Source organism: Peromyscus maniculatus, chromosome 6 (genome assembly GCF_049852395.1).
Source record: "Peromyscus maniculatus bairdii isolate BWxNUB_F1_BW_parent chromosome 6, HU_Pman_BW_mat_3.1, whole genome shotgun sequence".
In the NCBI taxonomy this organism is placed as follows: Eukaryota; Metazoa; Chordata; class Mammalia; order Rodentia; family Cricetidae; genus Peromyscus; species Peromyscus maniculatus.
This window is the reverse complement of record NC_134857.1, coordinates 50163338-50189219: the sequence shown is the minus strand read 5'-3', so window position 1 is coordinate 50189219 and position 25882 is coordinate 50163338. Positions and strand designations below refer to the sequence as shown.

Here is a 25882-nt window from a genome sequence, read left to right as displayed (position 1 = left end):
CATTCTCTCGAAGAATGAGTTGTCCATGAAAGTACTCCAAAAGCGGTAGCATTATGTGGCTGACAGTCTGACTTGTTATGTTAGCTTTCTGTCACCATTACAGTGTGGATGAGGAAGTCAGCTGGTAGAATAAAAGATCTGTTTCGACTCTTGGAGTTCCTAGTCCACTGCCGTTTGTTTCCATGCCTTTGGGAGTGTGAGAAGCAACATCAACAGTGTGTGGCAGAGCATGCTGGGAAGTGAGAGGGGACGAGCACAGGCAGGGGTCCCACAATCCCGCCAGGGATGCACCACGTGACTAAGGACTCCTTTTGCAGTACTCTACCTTCTACAGGTTCCACCACCTCCTAAAGGGGCCATGCTGAAGACTGTTCAAGCCATTAGCAGAGGGACATCAGGGGACACTGAAGGTCTGAACTGTAGCAGTGGGATGATTCCTACTGTTCTTAGCCATGAGGGACTCTCCTTTTGTTTCATGGCTTTCCTTCTTCAAGTGCACGTTTGGGTAGTTAGAATTGTTGAACTTTATAAACAACCTGTTAACCTTTCTGGTTACTAGTTTTCCATCACATAAAATGTTAGCCTTGTGCCTGCCAGTAGGAGCTGAAATCTGGTGCTGTAAAATCGATCAGTCACTCCCCACAGCTCCTAATATGTGCCTGTGTATCGGGCTGAATGCTGGCTCCTAAACCCCACTCCTTTTGTCCTTTTTCCTTTTCTTGTGTCCCTCCCTCCCTCCCTCCCTCCCACCTTCCTTCCTTTCTTTTTGTGAGACGGACTGGCTAAGCATCCCAGACTCTTCTCTGTGTGCCTCCCAAGCAGTGAGATTACAGCTGGGCACCAACCATGTCTGGTTTCATTTGTTTGTTTTTTTTCAAGACAGGGTTTCTCTGTGTAGCTTTGGAGTCTGTCTGGAACTCGAACCGTAGACCAGGCTGGCCTTGAACTCACAGAGATCTGCCTGCCTCTGCCTCCCCAGTGCTGGGATTAAAGTACTACCACTGCCCAGCTGTTGATGTATCCAACAGTCTTATTAAATAAGAAACACAGAAACAATGTAAAAGAGAAAGCCGAGAGGTCAGAGCTCAGAGCTAAAATCTCACCCTTCCTCCTGCACGGTGTCCCAGCTTCCCGAAAGAGAGCTATATCCTGTCTGTACGTCTTTTTTATAGTATTATTGTTCTGCCTTCTCATTGGTTGTAAACCCAAACACGTGACTGCCTCGTCACTGTCTGAATGTACAGCCCCCTAGGTCTTAAAGGCATATGTCTCCAATGCTGGCTGTATCCCTGAACACACAGAGATCTATGGGATTAAAGGCGTGTGCCACCACCGCCACACTCTGTCAATGGCTCTAATAGCTCTGACCCCTGGGCAACTTTATTTATTAACATACAATCAAAATCACATTTCAGTACAATTAGAATACCACCACACCCAGCCTCCTGACTTTATTTTTATCTTTCCATAGAATATTCTCATTTCCATCTTCTACGTAGTGAATTGTACACATTCTTTAAGGCCTGTCTCACAATTGGCTTCTTTTTATCATGTCCTGTGTAGACAACCTAAAGTTTGTATAAAATGATGTTTAAATTCTATTTTCCTACTTCTCACTTTGATCTTTTCTTTTCTCAGCTATGACATCAGGATGTTGAGTATCTAATCACGTAAAACCCTTTGTTTTGTTTTGCTTTGTTTTCAGATGTAAGGATCTTTACTTTACGTGTCCATCAGTGATGGATAGTTCTAAAGAACATATAGACTCATTTTTGTGATACATTATGCTTTTATATTATCTATTAATTTTATGCATATTATTTTTGACTCTTTAGTGCATAGAATCCGATAGCTTAAATATTATCTGTAGAGTACAGTATTCAGTTAAGTTATTAATAAGTCAGCTTGTACATAATCATTTTAATGTATCATTTTGATTAAAATTTTAAAAATTGATTTATGTAAATAACTGAATTCAAAATTCACCTCATTAAGCACCATATCCTTTTTTAGACTAGTATTAATTCTGGAAAAGTAAACTAAATTGCCTGAATATGTTGTAATATCTTAGAGATTTGAGATGATAACATTTTAAGTATGTATTCTTTTTATTTGATAGTCATCAGATAGGTACTATTGATCAGACAGTGTTTGTGAAACGGGGCTTTAGACATTAAAACATATAAAGACTTTTATTCAAGTTGCTAACAGTCTGGTAGAGACTCATAAGACTTATACCGAATAGTCACTAAGTGATCTATAGGAGGTTTGTTAAGCATGTGACGATGTGTGTGAGTCTAATTCTCCCTGTGGACATTGACTGGAGAGCCGAGGCTTGGTGAGTAAGTAATTCACTAAGGAGACAAGTTAAAGGAAGTGATTTCAGGCAAAAGAAACCTCTTGGGTCTCCACGTGTGAAAGAGTATGGCAATTTTTGTGCAATGTCAGTAGATCTTGCATTGGATATTATCAGGGGTTGATAATGAAGAGATAAGAGATACTCACCTAACTAGCCTGCTCTGGCTGTGCAGAAGAGGATGCATTTTAGTCCTTTAAAATCTAGTTCCTTTCTGTGGACCCCCCTCAACTTCAGAGTGGGAAAGATAAGATTGAGCTCAGGATATGTTCCTGTCAGTTAGTGGAAGCTCCATATTGATCTGTTTAACCGTGGGAGCCTCTGTTATAAGAATCTTGGGAACAGCTGGAGCCATGAAGCTGGAAATCCTGCATAGTATGTTAGTTCTTAAAGCGCTGTGGCTGGTGGGTAGTAACACTAGAGTTCAAGTGTTAGAAGTGTTGCTTTGATAACAGGAACTGTGATAAGGAAAGAGGATAAGCCAAGCAAAGGCCAAAATGAAAGTCTATTAGAAAATTAAAAACTGCCATGTGGTGGTGGTGGTGGTGGTGCACACCTTTAGTCCCAGCACTCGGGAGGCAGAGATGGGCAGATCTCTATGAGTGAGTTCCAGGACCGCTGGGCTGCATAGAGAAACCCTGTCTCAAAAAAAACAAAACAAAACAAAACAACAACAACAAAAAAAAAAAAAAAAGAAAAGAAAAGAAAAAAGAAAGAAAAAGTAAAGGCTTAGCCCAGGGGTGGCAATTTGGATTTTATTGTAGGGACAGTGGTGGGTTACTGCGTTTTAGATAGTGACCTTCCAAAGAGTGGTCATTTCAGAATGGGGGTGTGCTCCGAGGTCAGTGTGGAGGACAGACTAGGGAAGAGAAGGATGAGGGCAGTGGATGTGGGGCTGCAGGTCTCAGTAATGGGCTAGCAAGGTGAGCTGGAGAGGGCTAGGCTCAGGAGAGAAATCTTTGGTATATATTGGGAAGAGCCTTGTGTACTTATTTACGTTTCTGACTACTTTATCATCTTCATTACTGCTTGCATGCTTTCTTGAACATAACCCCCTAATATAACATAAATTATTCTCATTTTGTGTTATTAGATACTTTGTTTGAACATTACAGTAGTCAAGTTACCTAAATTTTAGCATGCATAGCTTTACTTAGATGTTGCTAAAAGGTACCTTATTGAGTTCTGTATTTTAAATATTATTTTATTTTTTTGATTCTTTGGGAATTGAATTGATGCATACAATATATTTTGATGTTATTCACCCCTAAACTCCTTGCAGATCCACCTCCCATCTTCTCACTTCCTCCTCCCAACTTTGTGTTCTCGTTTAAGAAATTTTAAAAAATGATTTGTTTCTATTTTATGTGCATTGCTGTTTTCCCTGCGTGTGTATCTGTGTGAGGGTGTCAGAGATCCTGGAACTGGATTTATAGATAGTTGTGAACTGCCATGTAGGTGCTGGGAACTGGGTCCTCTGGAAGAGCAGCCAGTGCTCTTAAGTGCTGAGCCATCTCTCTAGTCCCTTTAAGAAAAAATTTTTAAGTAGCCTACCGAGTCCAATTGGTGCTGTCCATACTCAGGGGCTTGGGTCTGTCCCCTGGAGCATGGTCAACTCCTGGGGCCCAGCTGCAAGGAAAACTGACTCACTCTCCCCTAGAAGCATTAGTGGCTAGAGGTGGGAGTTCCTGAGCCCGCCTCCCTGTGTGCTCGAGTGTTGATTGGCTTGAGCTTGTGCAGCTGAGCCCGCCTCCCTGTGTGCGCGAGTGTTGATTGGCTTGAGCTTGTGCAGCTGAGCCCGCCTCCCTGTGTGCGCGAGTGTTGATTGGCTTGAGCTTGTGCAGGGGCTCTGTGCTCTTGAGGGAGTTGTCCTGGACTGTCCAGAAGCTACTGTTTCACTCCAGTCCTCCCCGTTCTGGTTCTTATAGTTCTTCCACAATGAGCCTTTGGGGGAGAGGGTGTGATATTGATGTCCAGTTTGTGGCTGAGCACTCCATAGACATTTATTCTCTGCACTTTAACCAGCTGTGAGTTTCTGAATTAGCTGCCATCTATTGCATGAAGAAACGTCTCTCACGAGGGCTCAGGACTGTATTAGTTAAGTCAACAAGTCTAGAGATTCAAATTCAGCAGACACTTCGATGTCTGTTTAGCAAAACAGTGATAGTATGCTCCCCACTGGGGCCTGTGAGTCCAGAACCATGGGTTCGTTTAGGCCCTATTTGCAATATGATGAAGTGAAATGTTACTTCGGGAACTTATCTCTTAGGTTTAGGCTGTCGGTTCTAGTCATTTTCATGCATGGGTTATTTGGTGGTGCTCCATGGTCTTAACACCTTAGTGTCGAGACTCTCTTTTCCCAGTGGGCTTTTTCCCATCAGAAGGAGGGTGGGTGGCACTTAGGTCTGTCTTAATAAACCAGTGGCTTTATTGGAGTTACAGGAGTATGGATGGCCCTCTACTATCCTGGCTCTTGGTCAGAGTGATGTTTTTTCTCCTTTTCCTTTCCCGTCAGTCCAGTCCTCAAGGAATAAACTCCCCCTTTATGAAAGGTAGTTTAATCAATCAATTAATTATTTTTTTGAGACAGGGTGTCATGTGGCCCAGGCTGTCTTCAAACTTGCTACATAGCTGAGGGTGGTGTTGAACTCCTGGTCTTACCTCTCCTCCTGACTTCTGGGACAGGTTGGATGGAACCTAGCTTTTGTGGTGCTCCATAAGCCAAGGGTTGGTGAGTAGCCTTTTCTCTTGCTGTTCGGCTGTATCAGCTGTTGGGTGACTGTTGAGTAACAGAATGAAGACTTCATATAGGAGAGGAATAGTCTTTGGGAAAACGGTCTACAGAGGTCACTAAATGGGCAGATCACTTCTATAACCATCAGGCAATTCCACAGACTGAGAGAGGAGTCTGGTTTCCAGAGTTACCCAAATGGTGGTATTCCAGATATCTAGTTAAAAAAAAAAAAAAAAAAAAAAAAAAGATATAAGGCATACTGAGAAGCAGAACACAGTGGCCCATTCATAGGGGGAAAAAAGAAGTTGACAAAAGACATTCCCAAGATATCCAACATTGAACCTGTTAGACAAAGACTATGTGCTCAAAATAATTAAAGAAGTATGGATAAATCAACAGAATTTTTTTTTGATACAGGGTCCCATTGTGTAGCTCTTGTTGACCAGACAAGACCAGGCCTCAAACTCAGAGAGATCTGCCTACCTCAAGATCAGACCCCCAAGTGCTAGGATTAAAGGCATGCACCACTATACCCAACCAAAGAAACTATGTTAAAAGAACCTAATTGAAATTCTATAGTTAAAATATAAGCAAGGTCTTAAAGAAATATAAACACTTCCAGAACTCCAGAGTACCATCTCTTTAGTAACAAGTGTCATGCATCTAAAATCTGCAGAGCAATACATTTTTCACTTACCAGAAAATGTGAAAATGGACTTCCTTGTAGCACATGGATGGAAACATTAATCAGTATAACTTTTACAAGTATAACTTGACTGGACACTTTGACACAGCTGTTGTGCATTCAAGAAAGTCTAAATGTACACTGAGACGGCTTAGCAGGCAGTGGTCTTTGCTGCCCGTCCTGGAGACCTAACTCTAATCCCTCAGACCCATAAGGCAGAAGGAGAGAACCAACTAAATTGTCCTCTCTCTCTCTCTCTCTCTCTCTCTCTCTCTCTCTCTCTCACACACACACACACACACACACACACACACATACACACACACACACAAATATAATAAAAGAATTAAAAACTAAGCTGGGAAAGTTTTAACTATTTTTATTTATTTATGTGTATTATGTGTCTGTGTATGTATATGCCGCATGTGTATGGGTGCCTGCAGAGGCCAGAAGAGGGATTGGACCCTCTGGAGCAGGACAGTTATAGGCAGTTCCGAGCCACCCAGTGTGGGTGTTGAGAACTGAACTAGAGTCTCAGCAAGTGTTCTTAACCATTGAGGTAGTTCTCCAGTCTGAGATAGCATTAGTTTAAGTGAAATGGTCAAGAAATACAAAAATAAATTTGTAAGGAAGATGAACATTACTGGATGATCAGTAAAGTAAATCATGGTCTAAGTGAATTGCTGTGGAATACAATTTAGACTCATGGTGCCATATTTTTTTTCTAGATTCTATAATAAACTTTATTTCTATCTTTGATGTCTAAAACTGTGATTCAAATTAACAGGTATTTTAAGTAAATATTTAGAATATGTTAACAAATTACACTAATTATTAAACAGAACAGGATTCAAGGAGAAGGATCTGAGGATGCAAGGTACTTTTGGCTTTTTAATTAACTGCAATGTAGCTTTTGTGTATCAGTAGGGGGCGCTATTGGTTATGCAGAAGACAATTTGTGATTCTCATTTTCTCTGTGAACATTCAGACTTTCTTCTGTTCATTCACTCTTCCATTCAATTAAAATAAATTTTATAATTTGCTACCTGCAGGAGCTTGTCTTACTGTCTTATGTAACTTTTCACTGTCAATGCTGCATATAAATTACAATTTGGAGCATGTTAGAGGTAATATATGAGAATATGCATAAACACCAGTCTTCCATAGAGAGTGGAGGAACTACTTCTCCTGTCTCTTTGTCTTTAGCCAAATTGATGTGTATGTAATTTTATGAGTTGAAATTTTCGAACGAAGGCAAACAAGACTTTTGAGGATTCTTTCAGTGTGGTATATGTGTACAAGAACGTGCAGAGAGGATACAGTTAAGTCATTGTTTTACATTTAAATAAGTATTTCTTTGTTGGGAAATAACTTGAATAAGCAATTTCAGAGAACACAAGAAAACAGATCTCATCTTTTTCTTCAACGGGATATATCATTCTTCCATACCATAACATTTAAAAACTCTTTATTTTTCGTGTATGGGGGTTTAGCCTACATGCATACCCGATGCCCTTGGAGACTCTATGAGCACATTGGTCCTCTGGAATTGCGTTTATAGAGGGCTGTGAGGTGTCAAGTGGGTGCTGCTAATCCGACTCGGGTCCTCCGGAGGAGCAGCTGGTGCTTCTAACCACTGAGCCCTCCCCCAAGCCCAGTAGCTTAACCTGTTATACAGCATCCTCAGCTACCGTAAAAAAAACCACTGCTGTTTGGTATGGTTGCTTTTTTTTTTTTCAAATTTAATTTAACTTTTATTTTGAAATTTAAATTACTTTTTACAATTTTGCTTAGTGTGGGAGTAGCTTCGGCACATTTCTAGAGTTCTGGGGTCAAACTCCAGTGGCAAAGGTACAAAGTTGAATGCTTCTTCTGGGCCTTTATATCCCCATGTACCAAGTCAGTGATCAGGGCTAAATGATCATCTCTCCTCAGTTAACTCCACAGTCCTGTGCCGTCTTTCCCCTGGTCACCTGACTGTCACTCACTTCTTATGAATACTAATTGTTTGTTTCATTGCTCTTTTTTTTTTTTTTTTTCCTTTTTTGGTTTTTCAAGACAGGATTTCTCTGTGTAGCTTTGGAGCCTGTTCTGGAACTTGCTCTGTAGACCAGGCTGGTCTCGAACTCACAGAGATCCACCTGCCTCTGCCTCCCGAGTGCTGGGATTAAAGGCGTGCGCCACCACGCCCGGCTTTGTTTTATTGCTCTTTAATACAAGAAACAACCTGCACAGGGCACACCAAACATGCCAAAATATCAAGCTGTGCTGGAGCAACGTGGCTGATCCGTGCCTTTAGATTTCTACATTTTATTGTGGCTGTATGCAAGTATTTAACAAAGAGAAGAATTGGTTATAAAGATAGAGGGACATCTTTCAGAGGCTCAGGGAATCTACCTCGGAACAAAGGTAGATTGCTAAGAAAATGGAAAGCATCCTTGTGTCTTTTGTCTTTACCTCTGTGTATGTATCCAGAGATTTTTTTCTTTCCCAGTGAACTGACTTGTCATCCCCCCTCCCCTCCAATTTATGTCCTGGACAGTGACTTAGAGTGTATAACCCCTACATTGAAGAGTGTAGACTGCATCAAAAATCCACGTACCACTTTTGTCCCCAGGGGAGAGATTGGTAGCCTTGTCTATGTTAGGAATATAAGCCTGGTCTAATCATATGTGTTCAGGCATGCTGGGGAAGGTGGTGTGAACATAACTGGCCAGACTCAAGCCTAGTAGCCACTCAGGCAAAGTGTTAGTAGTGAAGGAGGCAGCAGAGGCAGGCGTTTTTTATCTCAGACCATTTCAGATTTACCACAAGGTTTTAGTTTAATCCTCCGAGATGTCCTATTTATGTAAGTGAATTTCTGACTTTATAATTAAAGACAAAGAGAAATTTATAGTTACATTTTCATATTTGGTATAAAAGCAACTTTGTTAGGAACCATAAAATATAAACCACAAAGCAAAAGGATTCTTTTCTGCTGTCCAGGAATAAGAGACTCAAAAATTTATTCTAAATTGGATTTCTATTGCAGAATTTACTTTCATTATTTTTAAAATCAGTCCTTAGGGCCTGGGGAGATGGATCCATGGTTAAAAGCACTGGCTGTTCTTCCAGAGGACCCATATTTGATTCCCAGCTCTCACAAGGTGGCTTACAACCATCTATGGCTCTAGTCCCAAGGGATCTGATGCTTTCTTCTGGCTTTGCAGGCACCAAGCATGGACATGGTGCACAGATGTATTTGCAGGGAAGACACCCATATATATACAATAAAAATTTTTAAACAAAAATCTTTAAATAAATAAATAAATAAAATCAACGCATCATATAATGGGCATTGTAGAAATGTTCCATCTTACTGGATTGTTGTATATACAGTTATATTGTTTTTGTTTTCAAAGAGTTTCACTTGAAGCATTTTTGATCAGCTCATTAGTGAAATCGACCCAGTCAGTAATTTCGGTGTTAATTAGTTTTCTGTCTTTATTTTGGAACTGAGTCTTGCTATATAGCCCAGACCAGCTTTGAGTGAGAGATCCTTCGGTCTTAACCTTCTGAGTGCTAAAATGTATAGTGTGTGCTATCAGAGAAGGTTAATCTGAAAATATCTAAACATCTGGATTTTGTTATTCTTTGGAATTTTAAAAAATGATTTTATAAGCCTGCAGCCATAAGCTTGTTCCTCTCTGTATGCATTCATTCAGTAATACTCATGCCTGGTCCCGGTCCTTTGCTGTTCAGAGAGCATCAGTGTCGTCTTCCAAGAGTATTTAGAGGATGAGGGTGCAGCTTGGACAAAGACTTCTGCAGGTTTCAGGCCAGCCTGGCTTAAATTATAAGACCTTGTCTTGAAAAAAAAAGTGCAGCCAGGTGTATATAGTCCCAGGAACAATCAGGAAAATTGAAAAAATTGAGATTCAAGAGCAGCTTAGTCTATGTTGCACAAGATCTGTCTCCAAAAAATCAACCTCTTGAGACAAGGAGATGGTTCAGTAGATAAAGTGTTCGTCACCGAGCAGGTCTGAGGACTAGGGTTTGGATCCCCAGAACCCAAGTCAATGCCAGGTGGATGTGGCGGCCTGCCAGAAATTCCATCACTTGGAAGATGGAGACAGAGTGTCCCCAGAGCAAGCTAGCTGGCCAGATTAGTCTCTATAGGCGAGCTCTGGGTTGAGTTGAGAGCTCTTGCTTTAATGAATAAGGTAGGAAGCAGTCAAGGAAGACTCCTGCTAGCTTCAAACTCTATAAGTACATGCACATATGTGCAAACTGTACTGACACACACATGCCCTACACACATTTGAACACACAAACATGAACACCACACTGACACACATACAAAGAAAGAAATAAGCAAAGCAAAAAAACCAACCTCTCTTTCCCAATGGAGGATTGACACGTTGATCATTGTTATTAGAGAAGAGAGAGAAAACAGAGTAATGGTAAAATTTTAGGATATATTTGTGCATTTTATTATGTTTGCACATTTATTTATTATTTGCTCTGTGTAAGTTACTGGGGGTTTACACACATGATGCTTGTGTGGAGATCAGAGGACAACCTTCTGGAACTGTGTTTCTCTTTTTGTCACGTGGGGCCTGGGGGTTGCACTCAGGTGGGTAGTCAGGCATGGTTGCAAATGCCTTTACCTGCTGAGCCATCTTGCTGGCCCTATGTATTTTTTATGGGACTAAGTTGACTTAAGTCAGTCTCCTCTGTGATTGGATAACTTAAAAACAATCTTGGGTTGGTGTGTCCTACCAAGCCTGAGGACCTGAATTTTATGTCTGGGATCGACATGGTGGGAGAAGAGAGCTGATTCCTGCAAGGTGTCTTCTGACTTTCATGCACATGCTTGGTACATGTACACACACACACATACACACACACACACACACACACACACACACACACACACACACACACTAAAAATACAATTTAAAGTAAGATCTTTGTTCTAGGTATACTTGAGTGCAGATGTGTGCCTAAGCTTGATCCAAAACATTAAATACTGTACATGTAAATGAAGTCTAATTATTTTGTATTGACTACTTTTATATAATGTAGTATTCCTGAAGTATTTCCTAATTTCTTATTTATCAAACACAAATAAGTTAATTTCTTCTTACTACTAGAAGATGATTGGTTTGTTTTGTTTTGAGACCGGGTCTTACTATGTAGACCAGGCTGGCCCAGAATTCAGAGATCTCTCTGTCTCTGCCTCTGAGTGCTGGGATTAAAGGTGTGCACCACCACACCCTCTTGTAGAAAGATGATTGTATTTAATCTGTGAAGTTTCCAGTTTTCACTTATTTTTTTAAAAAGATCTCTTCAAGTGTAGTGTGTATTCATAGGTATCCCTTAAAATTTTATTTAGAATTTCAGAAAAGAAACTTTGTAATATTTCACATTACTTAACAAAAACAACTTATGGTTTCTTCACTATCTTTCCCTTGATAACGTGTTACTAGACCTTTTCCTTAAGCGCAGTTTATTGTGGGGGAAGTTATAAACAAAAGTATGGGTAATAAAAAAAGTCATTTCGTAATTTTTCATGTATGAACTTTTATTGGGAAAGTTTAAAAATATTACATTTTCACAATTGTTTTTGAGTATGTGTGTGAATGTGTGCTGCATGTGTACAGGTGCTCAGGGAGTTCAGAAGACGATGTGAGATCTTCAGGAGCTGGAGTTACAGGCAGCTGTGAGGATGTGAGATCTTCAGGAGCTGGAGTTACAGGCAGCTGTGAGCTGCCTGATGTGGGTGCTGGGAGCTGAACTCAGGTCCTCTGGAAGAGCAGCATGTGCTCTTAACCACTGAGCCATCTCCCCAGCCCCAGTATTATTATTCTTAAAAAGACTCATTTGTTCTATGTGTATGATTGTTTTGCTTGCATGTATGTCTGTGCATGCTTGGTGCTTGTGGAGGCCAGAACACATGCTGAATTGCCTGGAACTGGAGTTACTGATGGTTGTGAGCTGCCATGTGGATGCTGGGAACCAAACCCCAATCCTCTGGAAGAGTACCGTGTGCTCTTGACCACTGAACCATCTCTCTCCGGCCCCCATTATTATTATTTGTGTGTATGTGTTGCTTTGTGCTTATGAATATAGTACCCTCAGATGTCAGAGAAGGGCCAGATCCCTAGAGGTGGAGTTGCAGGTGCTATGAGCCACCAGATGTGGGTGCTAGGAACCAAATTTAGACCTTCTGGGAGAGCAGTACATGCTCATAACCACCAAGCCATCTATCTCTACAGCCCCTTTATCAGAAAGGCTTATTTTACAGCGGTATGAATTACTGAGTGTGTGTGTGTGTGTGTGTGTGTGTGTGTGTGTGTGTGTGTGTGTATGTGTGTGTGTGTGTGTGTTCTCTTCTCCTGCACAGTTGTTGGAGTGAGGCCGCACCCCGTCGTGGTGCGCTGGTGCCTGCACTCTTTCTGTGGCTTTGGTCCTGGGGACTGGATGCCGGGCCACACTTGTGCTGAGCAAGGGTCCTGCAGCTGAGCTCCATCTTCAACCCCATAATGACTGTTTCTGAAAACTAATAACACCGGTCCAGGCAGAAACCCCTAGCAAAAGCACAGCAGCAAAATGCAAGACTTCATTTGATTATAAGGTTGGAAGGATGAGAAGAGAATACAGAAGTAAATTAATCATTCTAGAAAAAATTATATTACATCTCAAGAAGTAAAAAGGAAATACATCTGATATAGTCTGCCAAAAGTGATTGTTTTCTGAAACGCACTGAGAAGACTCTTCTGTCCTTGATTCTTGACTACTGATTTCTACGCAGTTCCCTCAAGTCCTGGGAGGGGTTATATTACTCCACGCTGTAAAAAAACAGCAAGAAAAAATAGGCTTGTGCACCTAATACTTTTATGATTTAGAATGCATGCCAGATGTTTTACAATGTTTTTGTAGTGACATTCTTGAAATATTACAATCAGAACTTTTAAAATAGATTATAGAAAACCTTGAAGTAAAATGTCTTTCCTATAGACTATTTTCTACATTATTACTTAAAAGCAATCATTTGAATTAAAGTGTGTTTTTTTGTTTTTTGTTTTTTGGCAGTTCTTGGGCTATTTAATATACTGTTTTATTGTGTTTCTAGAGTATACTTGAAAAACTCTATCTGTATCTTTCATTATACATACTATAATTGTGTCAAGAAAAGTACCTTTGCCGGGCGGTGGTAGTTCACCCCTTTAATCCCAGCACTTGGGAGGCAGAGGCAGGTGGATTTCTGTGAGTTCGAGACCAGCCTGGTCTACAGAGTGAGTTTCAGAACAGGCTCCAAAGCTACACAGAGAAATCCTCACTCAACCTCCCACCCTCCCCCCAAAAAAAGAAGAAAAAGAAAAGCACTTTTAGTAATTTCAGATAAAAATACATTTTCCCCCTTTGGCCCTAAAGATGACAGTGATAGTTCCCTAAAGATAAGGCACTGAATCACAAGCATAGACAGATTTTAGCATACATCGTATCTTAAATCAACTTTAAAAGTTTTGTGTCTGTGGATTTTAATGCAGCGTTTCCTTTAAGGCAGGGGGTATCAACCTTCCTAATGTTGAGACCCTTTAATACAGCTCCTCATGTTGTCGGGACCCCCAACCATAAAATTATTTTCATTGCTACTTGACTGTAATTTTGCTTCTGTTATGAGTTGTAATGTAAATATCTGATATATGAAAGACATGTTCGACCCCAAGGGGCTGCAACCCACAGGTTGAGAACCACTACTCTAAGGCATCAATACCTTCCTTAATGGAATTAGTGTGTTCCAAAGAGACATTTATCTCACTATTAGCTTCGCTGCAAAATATTTAAATTCCAAGAAATAAAACTATCAATGCTCCCCAAATACATTCTTTAAAATCACCTTAGTATCTTAGTATATAATGTGTGCCCAATTTAAAAGTTCTGTTGGTTTTCGTTTTGGTAATAAATCAGTTTCCCCCCTCTTCTTTTTTTATCTAGTGGTCATATGCTTTAGAAAAACCCAACACCGGCAGCATATTTAATATCGCGTGGTCCATTGACGGCACTCAGATCGCTGGGGCCTGTGGGAACGGCCATGTGGTCTTTGCGCACGTGGTGGAGCAGCGCTGGGAGTGGAGGAACTTCCAGGTAACACTGACGAAGAGGAGGACCATGCAGGTAGGACCGCGTTCCGGAGCTGACTGAACCTGCTTCTCCCCTAGACAGAGCGGAGGATCGTCTTTGTCGGGCACGTTGGCTGGGTGTTTGTCGGGCACATTGGCTGGGTGTTTGTCGGGCACGGTGGCTGGGTGTTTGTCGGGCACGGTGGCTGGGTGTTTGTCGGGCACGGTGGCTGGGTGTTTGTCGGGCACGGTGGCTGGGTGTTTGTCGGGCACGGTGGCTGGGTGTTTGTCGGGCACGGTGGCTGGGTGTTTGTCGGGCACGGTGGCTGGGTGTTTACGGCTGTCCGGGCACTGTTGAAAGTACCTTAGCTGTAGGCATGACGTCAGACCATGGGCTAGCAGCATTTGAAGCTTTCGGGGAATGGGGAATGTCGCTGCAGCTAAGGGAGGAGAGCGGAAGAGGTCAGACAGATATGTCAGATTTCACACCAGAAGCTCATCCAGGGCAGGCCCAACCTGCTATTTACTGACAGGGTTCAATTCAAAGTTTTTATTCATTTAACCTTTTTAAAAATTGCTTTTTAAAAATTAGGTAAGGCAAGTCAAAATGGGGAAGATTTAGGAAATTGCCCTGGGCATTTAGGCAGTATAAGGGAGGGGAATTTTTTTTTCTTCCATATTCAGGTTTCTGACTGAGGCCTCTATGACAAAGTACAGCTTAACATTTCACATTTGTTGTTGTTTTGTTTTGTTTTTGTTTTTTGAGATAGGGTTTCTCTGTGTAGCCTTGTGTAGCTGACCTAGAACTCTTATAGATCCACCTGGCTCTGCCTCCTGAGGGCTGGGATTAAAGGCGCGTGTCACACCTCCCAGCTGGCATTCACGTTGTTTAATGCAAGTTTCACATGGCATTATGGGTTTGATGAAGAGCAGACAGCTGTGGAGCAAAGTGATAGGCTGAAAGATCTGATCAAATGACCATGGACTGGGGAATCAGGAGGCTTGCTTTGTACAGCTCCTCCTCCATGTCCCTCTTCTTTCAGATAGGGCTGTCACACACCCCTTTTGTGAAGGAAGACACTTCTCATGAAGGGTCTTTGACCTGTTCCAGTGAGAGGTCAGAAACTTTCTATTATAAGTGCCGAGGGCAAGTTAGTAGGACAGGCAGAGTGACCCTCTGCTCTGTGTCTTCGCATCCCTTTATCTGGGAATGTTTAATACACCCACTGCATATTTGGGGGCTAGTGTGTAAATCTGAAGTGGACTATTTTGTAGTTAATTTGCAGAAATAGGATATGTCAACGGGAGGAGGAAGGGGCTAGTTACAGATCCGAGAACGTCGGGTGAGTTGTCAGCGGCTGAGGACTGGGTGCTCTCGCCCTGTTTGGTTCTTCCATCAGGGCCACCACGGCTCAGTGCCTTACATGGAATAAGTGTCCATCAACTCTATCAAAACTCAGATGAAGAAAGGCATGAGGAGGAGGAGGAGTGCCGGGACAATGGACCCGTGAAAATCCTTGACCAAAGAAAGAGGAACTCTACCTTCTCCTCCTCAGCCTCTCATCTGCACCAGCTGCTTCTAGCTTCTGTATTCATAGTCATGTGGCTTTAATTCCTGTAAGAGTTTAGAAGCAGGGCTGGAGAGATGGCTCAGAGGTTAAGAGCACTGGCTGCTCTTCCAAAGGTCCTGAGTTCAATTCCCAGCAACCACATGGTGGCTCACAACCACCTGTAATAAGATCTGGCGCCCTCTTCTGGCCTACAGGGATGTGTTCAGGCAGAAGACTGTATACATAATAAATAAATAAATTTAAAAAAAAATGAGTTTAGAAGCATATAGTAGGAGTTTAACCTATTAAAGGACTTTGCTAGCTCAAGGATCAAGATTTTAAAATGTGGGTAATAGGTTCACCAGACTCAATAATTAGATTATTTGCTCTAGATGGTTTTTTTTTTTTTGAAAATTTTATGTGGAAAAAAATGTCTTTTTTTTTTTTAAAGCCGAGAGTAGTATATAGAATCTCGTTACCTTTACTCCCCAGCCATGGCAGTCATCAGCTGGGGATCCATGCTGCCCATCCACAGACACATCTGCTTTCCAACCTCTGCATCGAGTTTCAGGCAAATTCTGACATCAGACTTCATCTATAAATGTTCAATCTATAGAGCTAAAAATAAGGACATCTCTTTTAATATAACCATAATACTATTACCATACGACAACAACAATAATAATAATTCTTTAATTTTAGAAACTGTCCACACGATGCTCAAATCTTCAGGTGTCTCTTACATGTTACAGTTTTAAAGTTTGTTTGAGTCAGGGTTCAAGTGATTATAGTGGGTTTGGTGCAGCCTTTAAGTTGGTGTTGGTCTGTAGTTCCCCCCCATCTCTCTGTTTCTTCTTACCATACTTCATATTTTTCTTAGGAAGTCAGATAATCTATCCCAGAGTTTTTCCCAAGATGGGCTTTGCTGATTGCATCCCTTTTGTTTTTGTTTTCCAATGCCGGTGATTGGCACAGGGCCTCCTAAACTGCTAGGCAAGCACTCTCCTGAGCCAAGACCCCATCCCCTCCGTGGGTTGTCTTCCGAACTTCCTGCAGACTGACAGTTGTATCAAAGTGATGGCATAAAAATGCATTTCTGTTGTTTAACTTGGAACCAAACACAGCATTGTCTCCAGGACAAAGAATGCATTGAGTTTTAACCGATTGATTTGGGACAGAACTATTTTATTCATGTGTGCATGAGGTCTAGGCAATATAGCATTATCAGAAAAGTTCTAGAGTTATTTATGAAACTCTCCTGAGAGCATAGGCTTCTAGATGGCTCTAATTTGGAATAAGAAAGGCTCATCTCAGTGACTCGATAAAGTACATGTAACCTTACACACGAATTCTTTTAAATAGCTTATTAAATGCAAGTTATCCTAAGAGGAAAAGTTAATAAATTAAATAGAATTATAGAGCCTTTTAATTTATAAAGGATTTTATACTGTGATTATAAAACATTGCATTTTTGTTAAGTTGGACCCATTCAGTATTTTTGTTAGGATAATAATCTTTGTTTATTCAGTGACTATTTCTGAGTAATCATGCTTTCCAGGTATGAGGCTAAGCAATGAGGGATGTAGCATCAGATAAAACAGATTTGTTCTCTGTTCTCATGGCCCTCATAGGTTAGTGTCTTAAAGCCATCCCATACATTCAAACACAAATTAATTTAAGGTGAGAAATTAGAAACAGCAGAAATTGATTGGTTTATGTAAAGTCAGGAGATAGGCTGAGTTGAGGCATTACTGCTTCAGTGGATCAAATAATATCAACAGGACTTCAGTACTTCCTCTTTTTGTCTCCTTCTCCCTGTGATTGGCTTCATATTAAGAAAGGCCGTCTCTATTTTGTTCCTTTGGTAGTTCCAGAGTTGCATCCTAACAACTCAAGTCTATCAGAAAGCTCATTTCTTCTAAGAATTCCAGCAGCAGCCAAACTTTCAGTCTCACATGCTCAGTTTGCATTAAAGTGAGTGAGTGTGTGTGGGGAACGTGAGCCTCGTTTGACCTGCTTAGTGACTGAGACTAGTGGAAGGATGGTTTCTCAAGGGAAATCAAGGCATTCTTGAGTCTAGACCGGCGGGGGGGGGGGGGGGCAGATTGAGATTGAGAGACTCTTCGCAGGGAAGGTGTGGGCAGAGTTGTAAGGTAGCTGGTGACATTGCTGTGGCAGTCAGGAGCAAGAGATCTTAAGCAGAGGTGGAGCTGCCCTGAAATTCTCCAGCCCTGCATCTACAGTCTTGTATCTACCAGCCAAGCCTTATGCTCTAAAGGCACCAACACCTCTCAAAACAGTGCCGCCCCTAGGGCTAGTGTCTTAGTTAGGGTTTCTATTGCTGTGAACATGGCAGCATGCAGACAGACATGGTGCTGGAGCTGGAGCTGAGAGTCCTACATCTTGCAGGCACTAGGAAGTCAACTGAGACGCTGGGCAGTATCCTGAGCATAGGAAACCTCAAAGCCCACCCCCACAGTGACACACTTTCTCCAACAAGGCCATATCCACTCCAACAAGGCTAAATCTCATAATAATGCCATTCTCTATGAGATTATGGGAAACACTTACATTCAAACTACCATAGCCAGTGTGGGGGACATTGCATGTTCTTACATGAAAAGCCAAAAGCTTCTTGGAACATACATTCTCAGTCCCCGTGAGTGGGAATCGAGTAATGGGTTTGTTAGCATGGATGGCTCAGAGTCTCGGTGATACAGTGAAGGTGTGGGTAGGATTAAGGCTTCTCTTGAAGGACCATTTCCTTTCAAGCTCAGTGACATTATTGGCAGGATTCACTTCAGTAGTCTTTGGAACTAAGGGCTTCAGTTATTTGTTGGTCATAACAGGCTTCTTTCAGTGCTGTGGATGTGGCTTTTCCACATGGCAGCTCATGGCTTGGCAGCTTGCTTTAGCAGAGCAAGAGAGGAGCCAGAGAGGCTGCAGGCCAGACATAAGACACATTTCTCATAACCTGAGATCAAAAGTGACAGACCACTTGCTTTATTCTGTTGAGTAGCAGCAAGCTCCTAGGTCCAATCTGTATGCAAGTGGAGAAATTGCACAGGGGCAGTCTTCCAAGATGCCTGCCTCACGTCAGTACCTTATAAGTGTATGTCATGTGTGCACCACTTAGCTACTCGGTCCATTCCACATACGATTCAAAACAAATCCATATTCATTCTCTGAAGAAGGTACTTTAGGGCCTGGAGAGTTCAATGTTAAAAGCACCAGCTGCTCTTATAGAGGACCTAGGTTTGATTCCTAGCACTCACATGGCTGTTCACAAACACCTCTAACTCTAGTTCCAGGGGATCTGACACTCTCTCTCACCTCCATGGGCATCTGCATGCACATGGTACACAAGATAAACACACACACACACACACACACACACACACACACACACACACTAAATACAAAAGCTCTAAGAAGATACTCAACATTCACCCACTTACCGGATTAGCTCCAACTTTCTGCACTTCAAAACTGTAAATAAAATACAGATTTAGGGACTGGAGGGATGGCTCAAGGTTAAGAGGATTGGCTGCTCTTCTGAGGACGGCCCCCAGTTTGATTCCCAGCCCCCACATGGTGATTGCTACCATCTGTAACTCCACTCTCAGGGCAATCACACACATTAAAATGAAAAGTGCAGATTATTTTTCCTCCCCCTTTACTTAGATCATATTCCCAGATCACAATAACGATGGGAAACAAGGTGGCTCCCGTGAAAACAGGATGGAAGTGGGCGGAAGAGAAGGCAGCACACAGCCATCACCAATCCCGTACGTTAAATCCAGCCAAACTAGAGTTCCCTAAGAACCTACTCTTTGCAGTGGAGTTTATTGTTTGGTGTGATGCTTGGTATTAATTGTCAGTGTGCCAGGATCTAGAGTCACCCGGTAGATGGGCCTCTGGACATGCCTGTGGCGGACTATCTTCATTAGCTTAATTTAGGTGGAATGACCCCTTCGCTGTGGGTGGCCCCATTTTCCCTGGGCTGGGATGATAGACTATAGTAAGAAGGGAAAGTGAACTGAACCCAGAATATAGTCATTGCTCTGCTTCCCGATGTTGGGTGTGGGTGACCAGTGGCTTCAGGCTTCTATTGTCTTGACTTCCTGGCCGTGATGGTCTGTACCCTTGAGCTGTAAGCTGCAATAAACCCCTCACCTATGAGTCTCACAACAGCAGGAAAGGACACTAATATATTTGGTCAGTTTGGCAACTCCAGTTTACCTTTCTGTTAGGAACATTTTCAGTATTTTGGAAGATTCTCTTACTGGGGACTATACTTTTTAGCACATTACTTTCTTTTGTTGGAGATGACAGGATTTCCGAAAAGACTGAACAATCACTTTTGTTTGCATGATTTGAAGTTTTATTACTTCCTTAGATGTGCAGTAGAATTGTGACTGACTGTGTTTTACTTAATCAAAAACTAGAGATCTTGTTGAGTTGTTACTGTTAAATGCAGTCTTTGACCTGGCAGCTGCTACTTCCCAGTAACAGGCTTCTGTCTCCTACTGTCAGCTTTCGTGAGACAGCAGGTTAGAATGAGAACACTTCCTCTAGGTCTTATACACCAGGCTGCATTCCAGCAGGTAGTTAGTTCCCAAGGAGGAAGCTGCTGTCTCCATCTGGAAGAAGGGCCTGGGAGGGAAAGGGGACTGGCGTAGAGGATGAGGCGGTTCCTGGGTCGCTTGCCTTCTTTCCTTTGCTGTTCACCTAATTTTGGCACGGAGTACAGATTTGATGTTTATTAGCAGCCAAAGTTCAAGAGCTGATTTTTAGTCATTTCATTTCTTATGAAGAAAGAGTGAATCCTAGAGCAAGTTGTAGAGGATTAATAGAGATTATGGACATGAAACAAAAAGAAGTGTAGCTCCTGCTGCCCGCACAGGCAGGTATGGGATTAATAGAGGATTGCAGGCATTTTATTTATGTCAAGCTGAAACATCTAAGTATTATGAGGAAGTGTCAGGGAATCAATCCTGGGGAAGCTTTGAACTGAACAGAGTAATGTGCACTTTTTAAAATTCATCACAAGACATTGCTGTGTGAGATTTCTTTTTCATTTTTTATTTTTATTGTTGTTTTGAGACAGGCTCTCACTGTGTAGCTCTGGCTGTCCTGGAACTCGCTCTGTAGACCAGGCTGGCCTTAAACTCACAGATCTGTCTGCCTCTGCCTCCCGAGTGCTTGGATTAAAGGCCTGGGCTACCAAGCCCCACTGAGATGGGGTGTCTTTCTTTCTTCCTTTCTTTCTTTCTTTTTGGAATTACTGTTCTTTGCTATCAATTCTGTTTGACATTCAAGTTCTGGACAGAAAACATGGTAACAATAATGTCAGGTTGGCAATTTTCACTGTGTACAGCAGTTGTAGATCAAATCCAGTCCATGGCCTGTCTTTTACAAATAAAGTTTTATTGGAACATAGTCATATCCACTTGTTACTCAGAATCTATGACTGTTTTTATGTTACAAAGACAGGGTTAGGCAGTTATGACACAGACCACATGGCCCACCAAGCCCAAAATAATTACTCTCAGGTCTTTTATAGAGCATGCAGGCTGACACCTCACTGAGTGACAGGTGGCATTTGTCTTACTCTACACTTGCATCATCTTCAGAGGGAGAGAATATGTGGATTAGAGCCCAGAATGGGGTGCACACCTGTAAGCTAGCATTTGGGAGGTGGAAGCAGGAGGATTTAAGAGTTTGAGGCTAGCTAGGGTTATGTGAGAAGTGGTCTCAAAAGAAAAAAAGGAATGACACATGGCTTAAGGCTTTTGTGACATCCAGGAAGGAAATTAAAAATGCAAAGCACTGGACAGTATCTCTAGGCAAGAATCTCAGTGCACTGGACTCTATTAGAGAGCAAATGAAGAGGCAGTGCCATGCACACCATTGTCCCTGTGTGTCAACACATTTCCTTGTGCTGGCAACGGTATACCTCCTGCTGACAGAAGTCCAAGTGACTGACAGATTGTGTCCACCTTGCCGGTATACAGGCCTCTTTCTCTGAAAGATGTCCAGGAGAGATGAAGAGAATACATTCAAAAGAGGGAAAGCCTGGGAACTGTGTTCAGGAGGCATTCCTTAGAGACCCTGTGCCCAGGACTCAGAACTTGAGGGGAATGACAGGCCAGTATTTCAGCTGCTTTCTGTCCCAGTACTTGTCAAAGCCCAGCTGCACAGCAGCCTCCATGGCCAGGATCTTGGGAGAACTGTCCTTATATAAGCGCTTCATCTCGGCTTGGTGCTGCTCCCCAGGCCTCTCAGATGGAGGCTCCGCTGACTGGTGGTAGTTGTAGGACAGGCCGTGGTCCGCATTCACATAGTCAGCCAGTTGCGCCTTGTCAAACTGCTGCTTGTCACTGCCGCTTTTCTCTGGGCCTCTCGGTCTCTGCACAGTCCTGGCAGAGTTCTTTAGCGATTTCCATATTGCTCAGGTCGCATTCTGCTTCATCATCTGAATCCGACTCCAGCCCTTCCTCCTCATGCAGAGCTTCATCTTCTCGTAGATGCCTGGGTCCTACTGCTGTCCTGCAGAGGTTGTCCAGAGCTTTTGAGATGTGCAACTCTAGGCAGACTTCTGCTAGGCCATGTGCTGGACTTGAAAGATGTCCAGCCTCAAAAGCAAGAGAGTTCCAGAGAAGAACTCCATGAGGGGAGAACCATGGGGAAGTGAGATAGGAATCCCTGGACTTTCTGTAGGCACTCTGGTGGCTTCGCCTCCAAGCAAGTGCATGATGGTAATGTTACCAGGATCTGCCATATACTGGGTGAGAATACCGAGATCCAACAGTCTTCCATTTTGATGTCATTGCTGATGTCTCTGATTGCAGAAGTCCCAGTGGCACTTGTGGGAATACAGCTTGCAGATCTCAAGCAGTGGGAACCCCGGGCCCGGTTCTCGGCGGAGGGGGCGAGATTCTCATTGAAAATTATTTATTTTAGTTATGTGTATGTGTGTTTGTGCACCTATATTTGAGTGTCTTTGAGGCCAGAAGAGGGTGTTGGATCCCCTGATATTAGAGTTACAGGAGGTTGTGAGATACCCAAGTATGAGTGCTAGTAACTAAACTGTTCTGGAACTCACTTTGTAGACCAGGCTGGCCTCGAACTTAGAGATTGTCCTGCCTCTGCCTCCTGAGAGTTCCACCACAGCCTGGTTTAATGCTCAAATTGTTATGTTTTTGGCCAATTGCTCTTTCTTCTTCTTCTTCTTCTTCTTCTTCTTCTTCTTCTTCTTCTTCTTCTTCTTCTTCTTCTTCTTCTTCTTCTTCTTCCTTCTTCTCCTCCTCCTCCTCCTCCTTCTCCTTCTCCTTTTTCTTCTTCCTCCTCCTCCTTTTCTCCCTCCTCTTCTTCTTCTCCTTCTCTTCCTTCTTCTTCTTCTAAAATAAATTTATTTATTTATTTATTTTACATCCCAGCTGCAGTCTTCCCTTCTTCCTCTCCTCCCAGCTCCCACCCCCCCCACCTCGTCCCCTCCCCCAATCCTTTCCTCTGTATCTGTTTAGGAAAGGACAGGTCTCCAATGGGTATCATTAAACCATGGCATATCAAGTTGCAGTAAGAAAAAGCACCTTCCTGTGTATTATGACTGGACAAGGTGACCCAGTTTGAGGAGTAGGGCCCCAAAAGCCAGTAAAAGAGTTGGAGATAGCCTCTGTTCCCACTGTTAGGAGTCCTGTGCAGGCTCCCTGTTTGTCGGTTCAGTCTCTGTGAGCCTCTATGAGCCCAGGTTAGTTGATTCTGTGAATTTTTTTGTGGTGGTCTTAACTCTCTGGCTCCTACAATCCTTTCTCCTCTTCTGGGGGCGGTTCCCTGAACTCCACCTAATGTTTGGCTGTGGATCTGCATTGGTTTCCATCAGTTTCTGGATGACGCCTCTCTGATGACAATTGGGCTAGGTACCAGTCTGTTCATAGGTGATAGACAGTTCAGGCTACTTACCTGCTATTGCTAGGAGTCTAAGATGGGGTCTTCCTCGAAGATTCCTGGGAGATTCCCTTGCACCAGGTATTTACCTCACCCTGAAATGCACCACCCCTTCCAGTAGTCTCTTTCAGTACTCTCTCCCTCCACCCCCACCCCAACTTGATCACTCATGTTTCCATCCCTACTCACCCTCAGTACACTCACAAAATCTCTTCTATTTCCCCTTCCCAGGGAGGTCTTGATGTCCCCCCCCAATGAACCCTACTTGTTACCTAGCCTCTCTGGGGCTGTGGACTATAGCATAGTTATCCTTTATTTTACAGTGAATATCTACTACCTATGTGTGAGTACATACCATGTTTGTCTTTCTCATTTGGGTTACCTCACTCAGGATGATATTTTCTAGTTCTATCCATTTGCCTTCAAATGTCTTGGTGTCCTTGTTTTTAACAGCTGAGTAATACTCCATTGTGCAAATGTGCCATATTATCCATTCCTCAGTTGAGGAGCATCTAGGTCATTTCCAGGTTCTGCTTATTACAAATAAAGCTGCTATGAACACAGTTGAGCAAGTGTCCTTGTGGTATGATTGAGCATCCCTTGGTTATATGCCCAAGAGTGACAAAGCTGGGTCTTGTGGTAGGGCGATTCCCAGTTTTCTGAGGAACTGCCACACTGACTTCCAAAGTGGCTGTACAAGTTTGCACTCCCACCAGCAATGGAGGAGTGTTCCCCTTGCTCCCCATCCTCTCCAGCATAAGCTGTCTCTTGCGTTTTTTGATCTTAGCCATTCTGACAGGTGTAAGATAGAATCTGAGTCATTTTTTGCATTTCCTTTCATTTTTGGATGGAAGATAACATACTAAACATGCTATCTATCTGTATCTTGTATTGCCACTTTATAGTTCTTCATTTTGTTTTCCAACTATACAGCATGTGGAAATGCATAGTGGTTTATTCAAGCTGCTGGCAGCTATGTGGGCTGTTTCTAGTCTTTTGCTGTTACTGAGTGCTGTTGGAAGCAGCCTGCACAGGTGTTGTTCCATAGTTTTGCTTATATATATTTGAGACAGGATTCTAGAACTGAGAATGCTATGACGAAGAGTGTATGTGCATGCACTTTTGCTATTTCATGTCATGATAATATTTGGGGAGCACATATGTAGCATGCTGTCCAAGCTATCAGGCGGCCTTAATGAATGCCATAATCGGGTAGCTTGTAAACAACAGATTTTTTTCCTTATAGTTCTAGAAGTTGGGAAATTCAAAAACCAAGATGCCAGTAGATATAGTGTCCAAATAGGGTACTCTCTGTCTCATTGCTGGAAAGTTCTAGCTGTGTCCTCATTGGAAAGTGGCAAGCATCTCTTTTTTTTAAAGGCATAAATTGATTTCCTGAATATCCCACAACAGAAGTGAGGGGGCCACAAACACTCAGAACACAGAAATCTGAAGACATACTTAGAAGAATGACCTCCTGTTCTTTCTTTTCATTGTTAATTAATGCTTTGCATTATTTTTTTTTTTTTGAAAAAATGATGACATCTTGAGGAGAATTTCAAGATTGACTAGTTTGCAGGTATCATTACATTGTTTTCCTTATTTCTTTATCAGGGTATGCTTGCCACCTCATGCATCTTGATCTCACCCAGAGCTTAGAGAGCTTAACTCATCCACACTCTTCCTTGATTATTATAGTTTGTCCATCGACTTCAGAACTTTTGACCAGTACGGTTAAATGCTTAAATCCTTGCAAACTTGTCTGCTATAAATGTTTGTAAGGGTTTTTTTTTTTTTTCACAATGGAATTTTACTCAGCTGTAAAGAAAATGAAATGATGAAATCTCCAGGAAAGTGAGTGGAGCAGAAAATAAATACTCAGTGGGTCCACGCTACTCTCACTCTGCTAGAGAAGCTTCTTTTCCAGTGGGTAGTGGTGGCTGCCCAGATTCAGAACTGATGAGTGTAGGCAGATTAGTTCCCAGCAGGACTGACCATCAGGGCACCCACGGTCAGAAGTGAAGAATGGGCAAGTCAGCTCAAGACCCTGAAAACAGACTGTGGGATAATGGTGGCGATGGACTGGTTGTCAGGATACACAAGATAATGGTGTGGTTGACTCCAGATAGGCCAGCTCAGGACCTCCACTACTGGATGTAAGGGACCGTGGGTGCTAGCTGTGGCAGACTAAAGCAACCTCAAGACTCCTGTAGGGCATTATGCACAGAGTGGGATGACTGGCTTCTTCCCAGTGTTTCGAGTCTCCCCTTCGCAGGTGTGGTTTTGTTTTGTTGTTTGTTTTTTGTTCTTTGTTTGTTTTTTGAGACAGAGTTTCTCTGTGGAGCCCTGGCTGTCCTGGAGCTCACTCTGTAGACCAGGCTGGTTTTGAACTCAGAGATTTGTGTGTCTCTGAGTGCTGGGCTTAAAGGCATGCATCACCACACCCGGCTTCTTAACCTGTATTCACCTATGGAAGGACTTTCCCTCTGTGGTCTGGCT

At 42.5% G+C, this 25882-nt stretch overlaps 1 protein-coding gene and 1 pseudogene across 6 annotated transcripts in view; one reads left to right on the top strand and one right to left on the bottom strand.

Annotated features, from left to right (window-relative positions):
- Nucleotides 1–25882, top strand: part of Ift80 (intraflagellar transport 80) — a 108936-nt gene that overhangs the window by 44791 nt on the left and 38263 nt on the right. For all 6 annotated transcript variants that reach the window (XM_076574225.1, XM_076574226.1, XM_042279140.2 and 3 more), the window contains one exon: nt 13759–13938. In XM_076574225.1, coding sequence (XP_076430340.1) covers nt 13759–13938 — 180 coding nt within the window. The remainder of the gene's footprint in view (nt 1–13758; nt 13939–25882) is intronic.
- LOC102905330 (gem-associated protein 8 pseudogene) lies at nt 21561–22266 on the bottom strand (annotated as a pseudogene).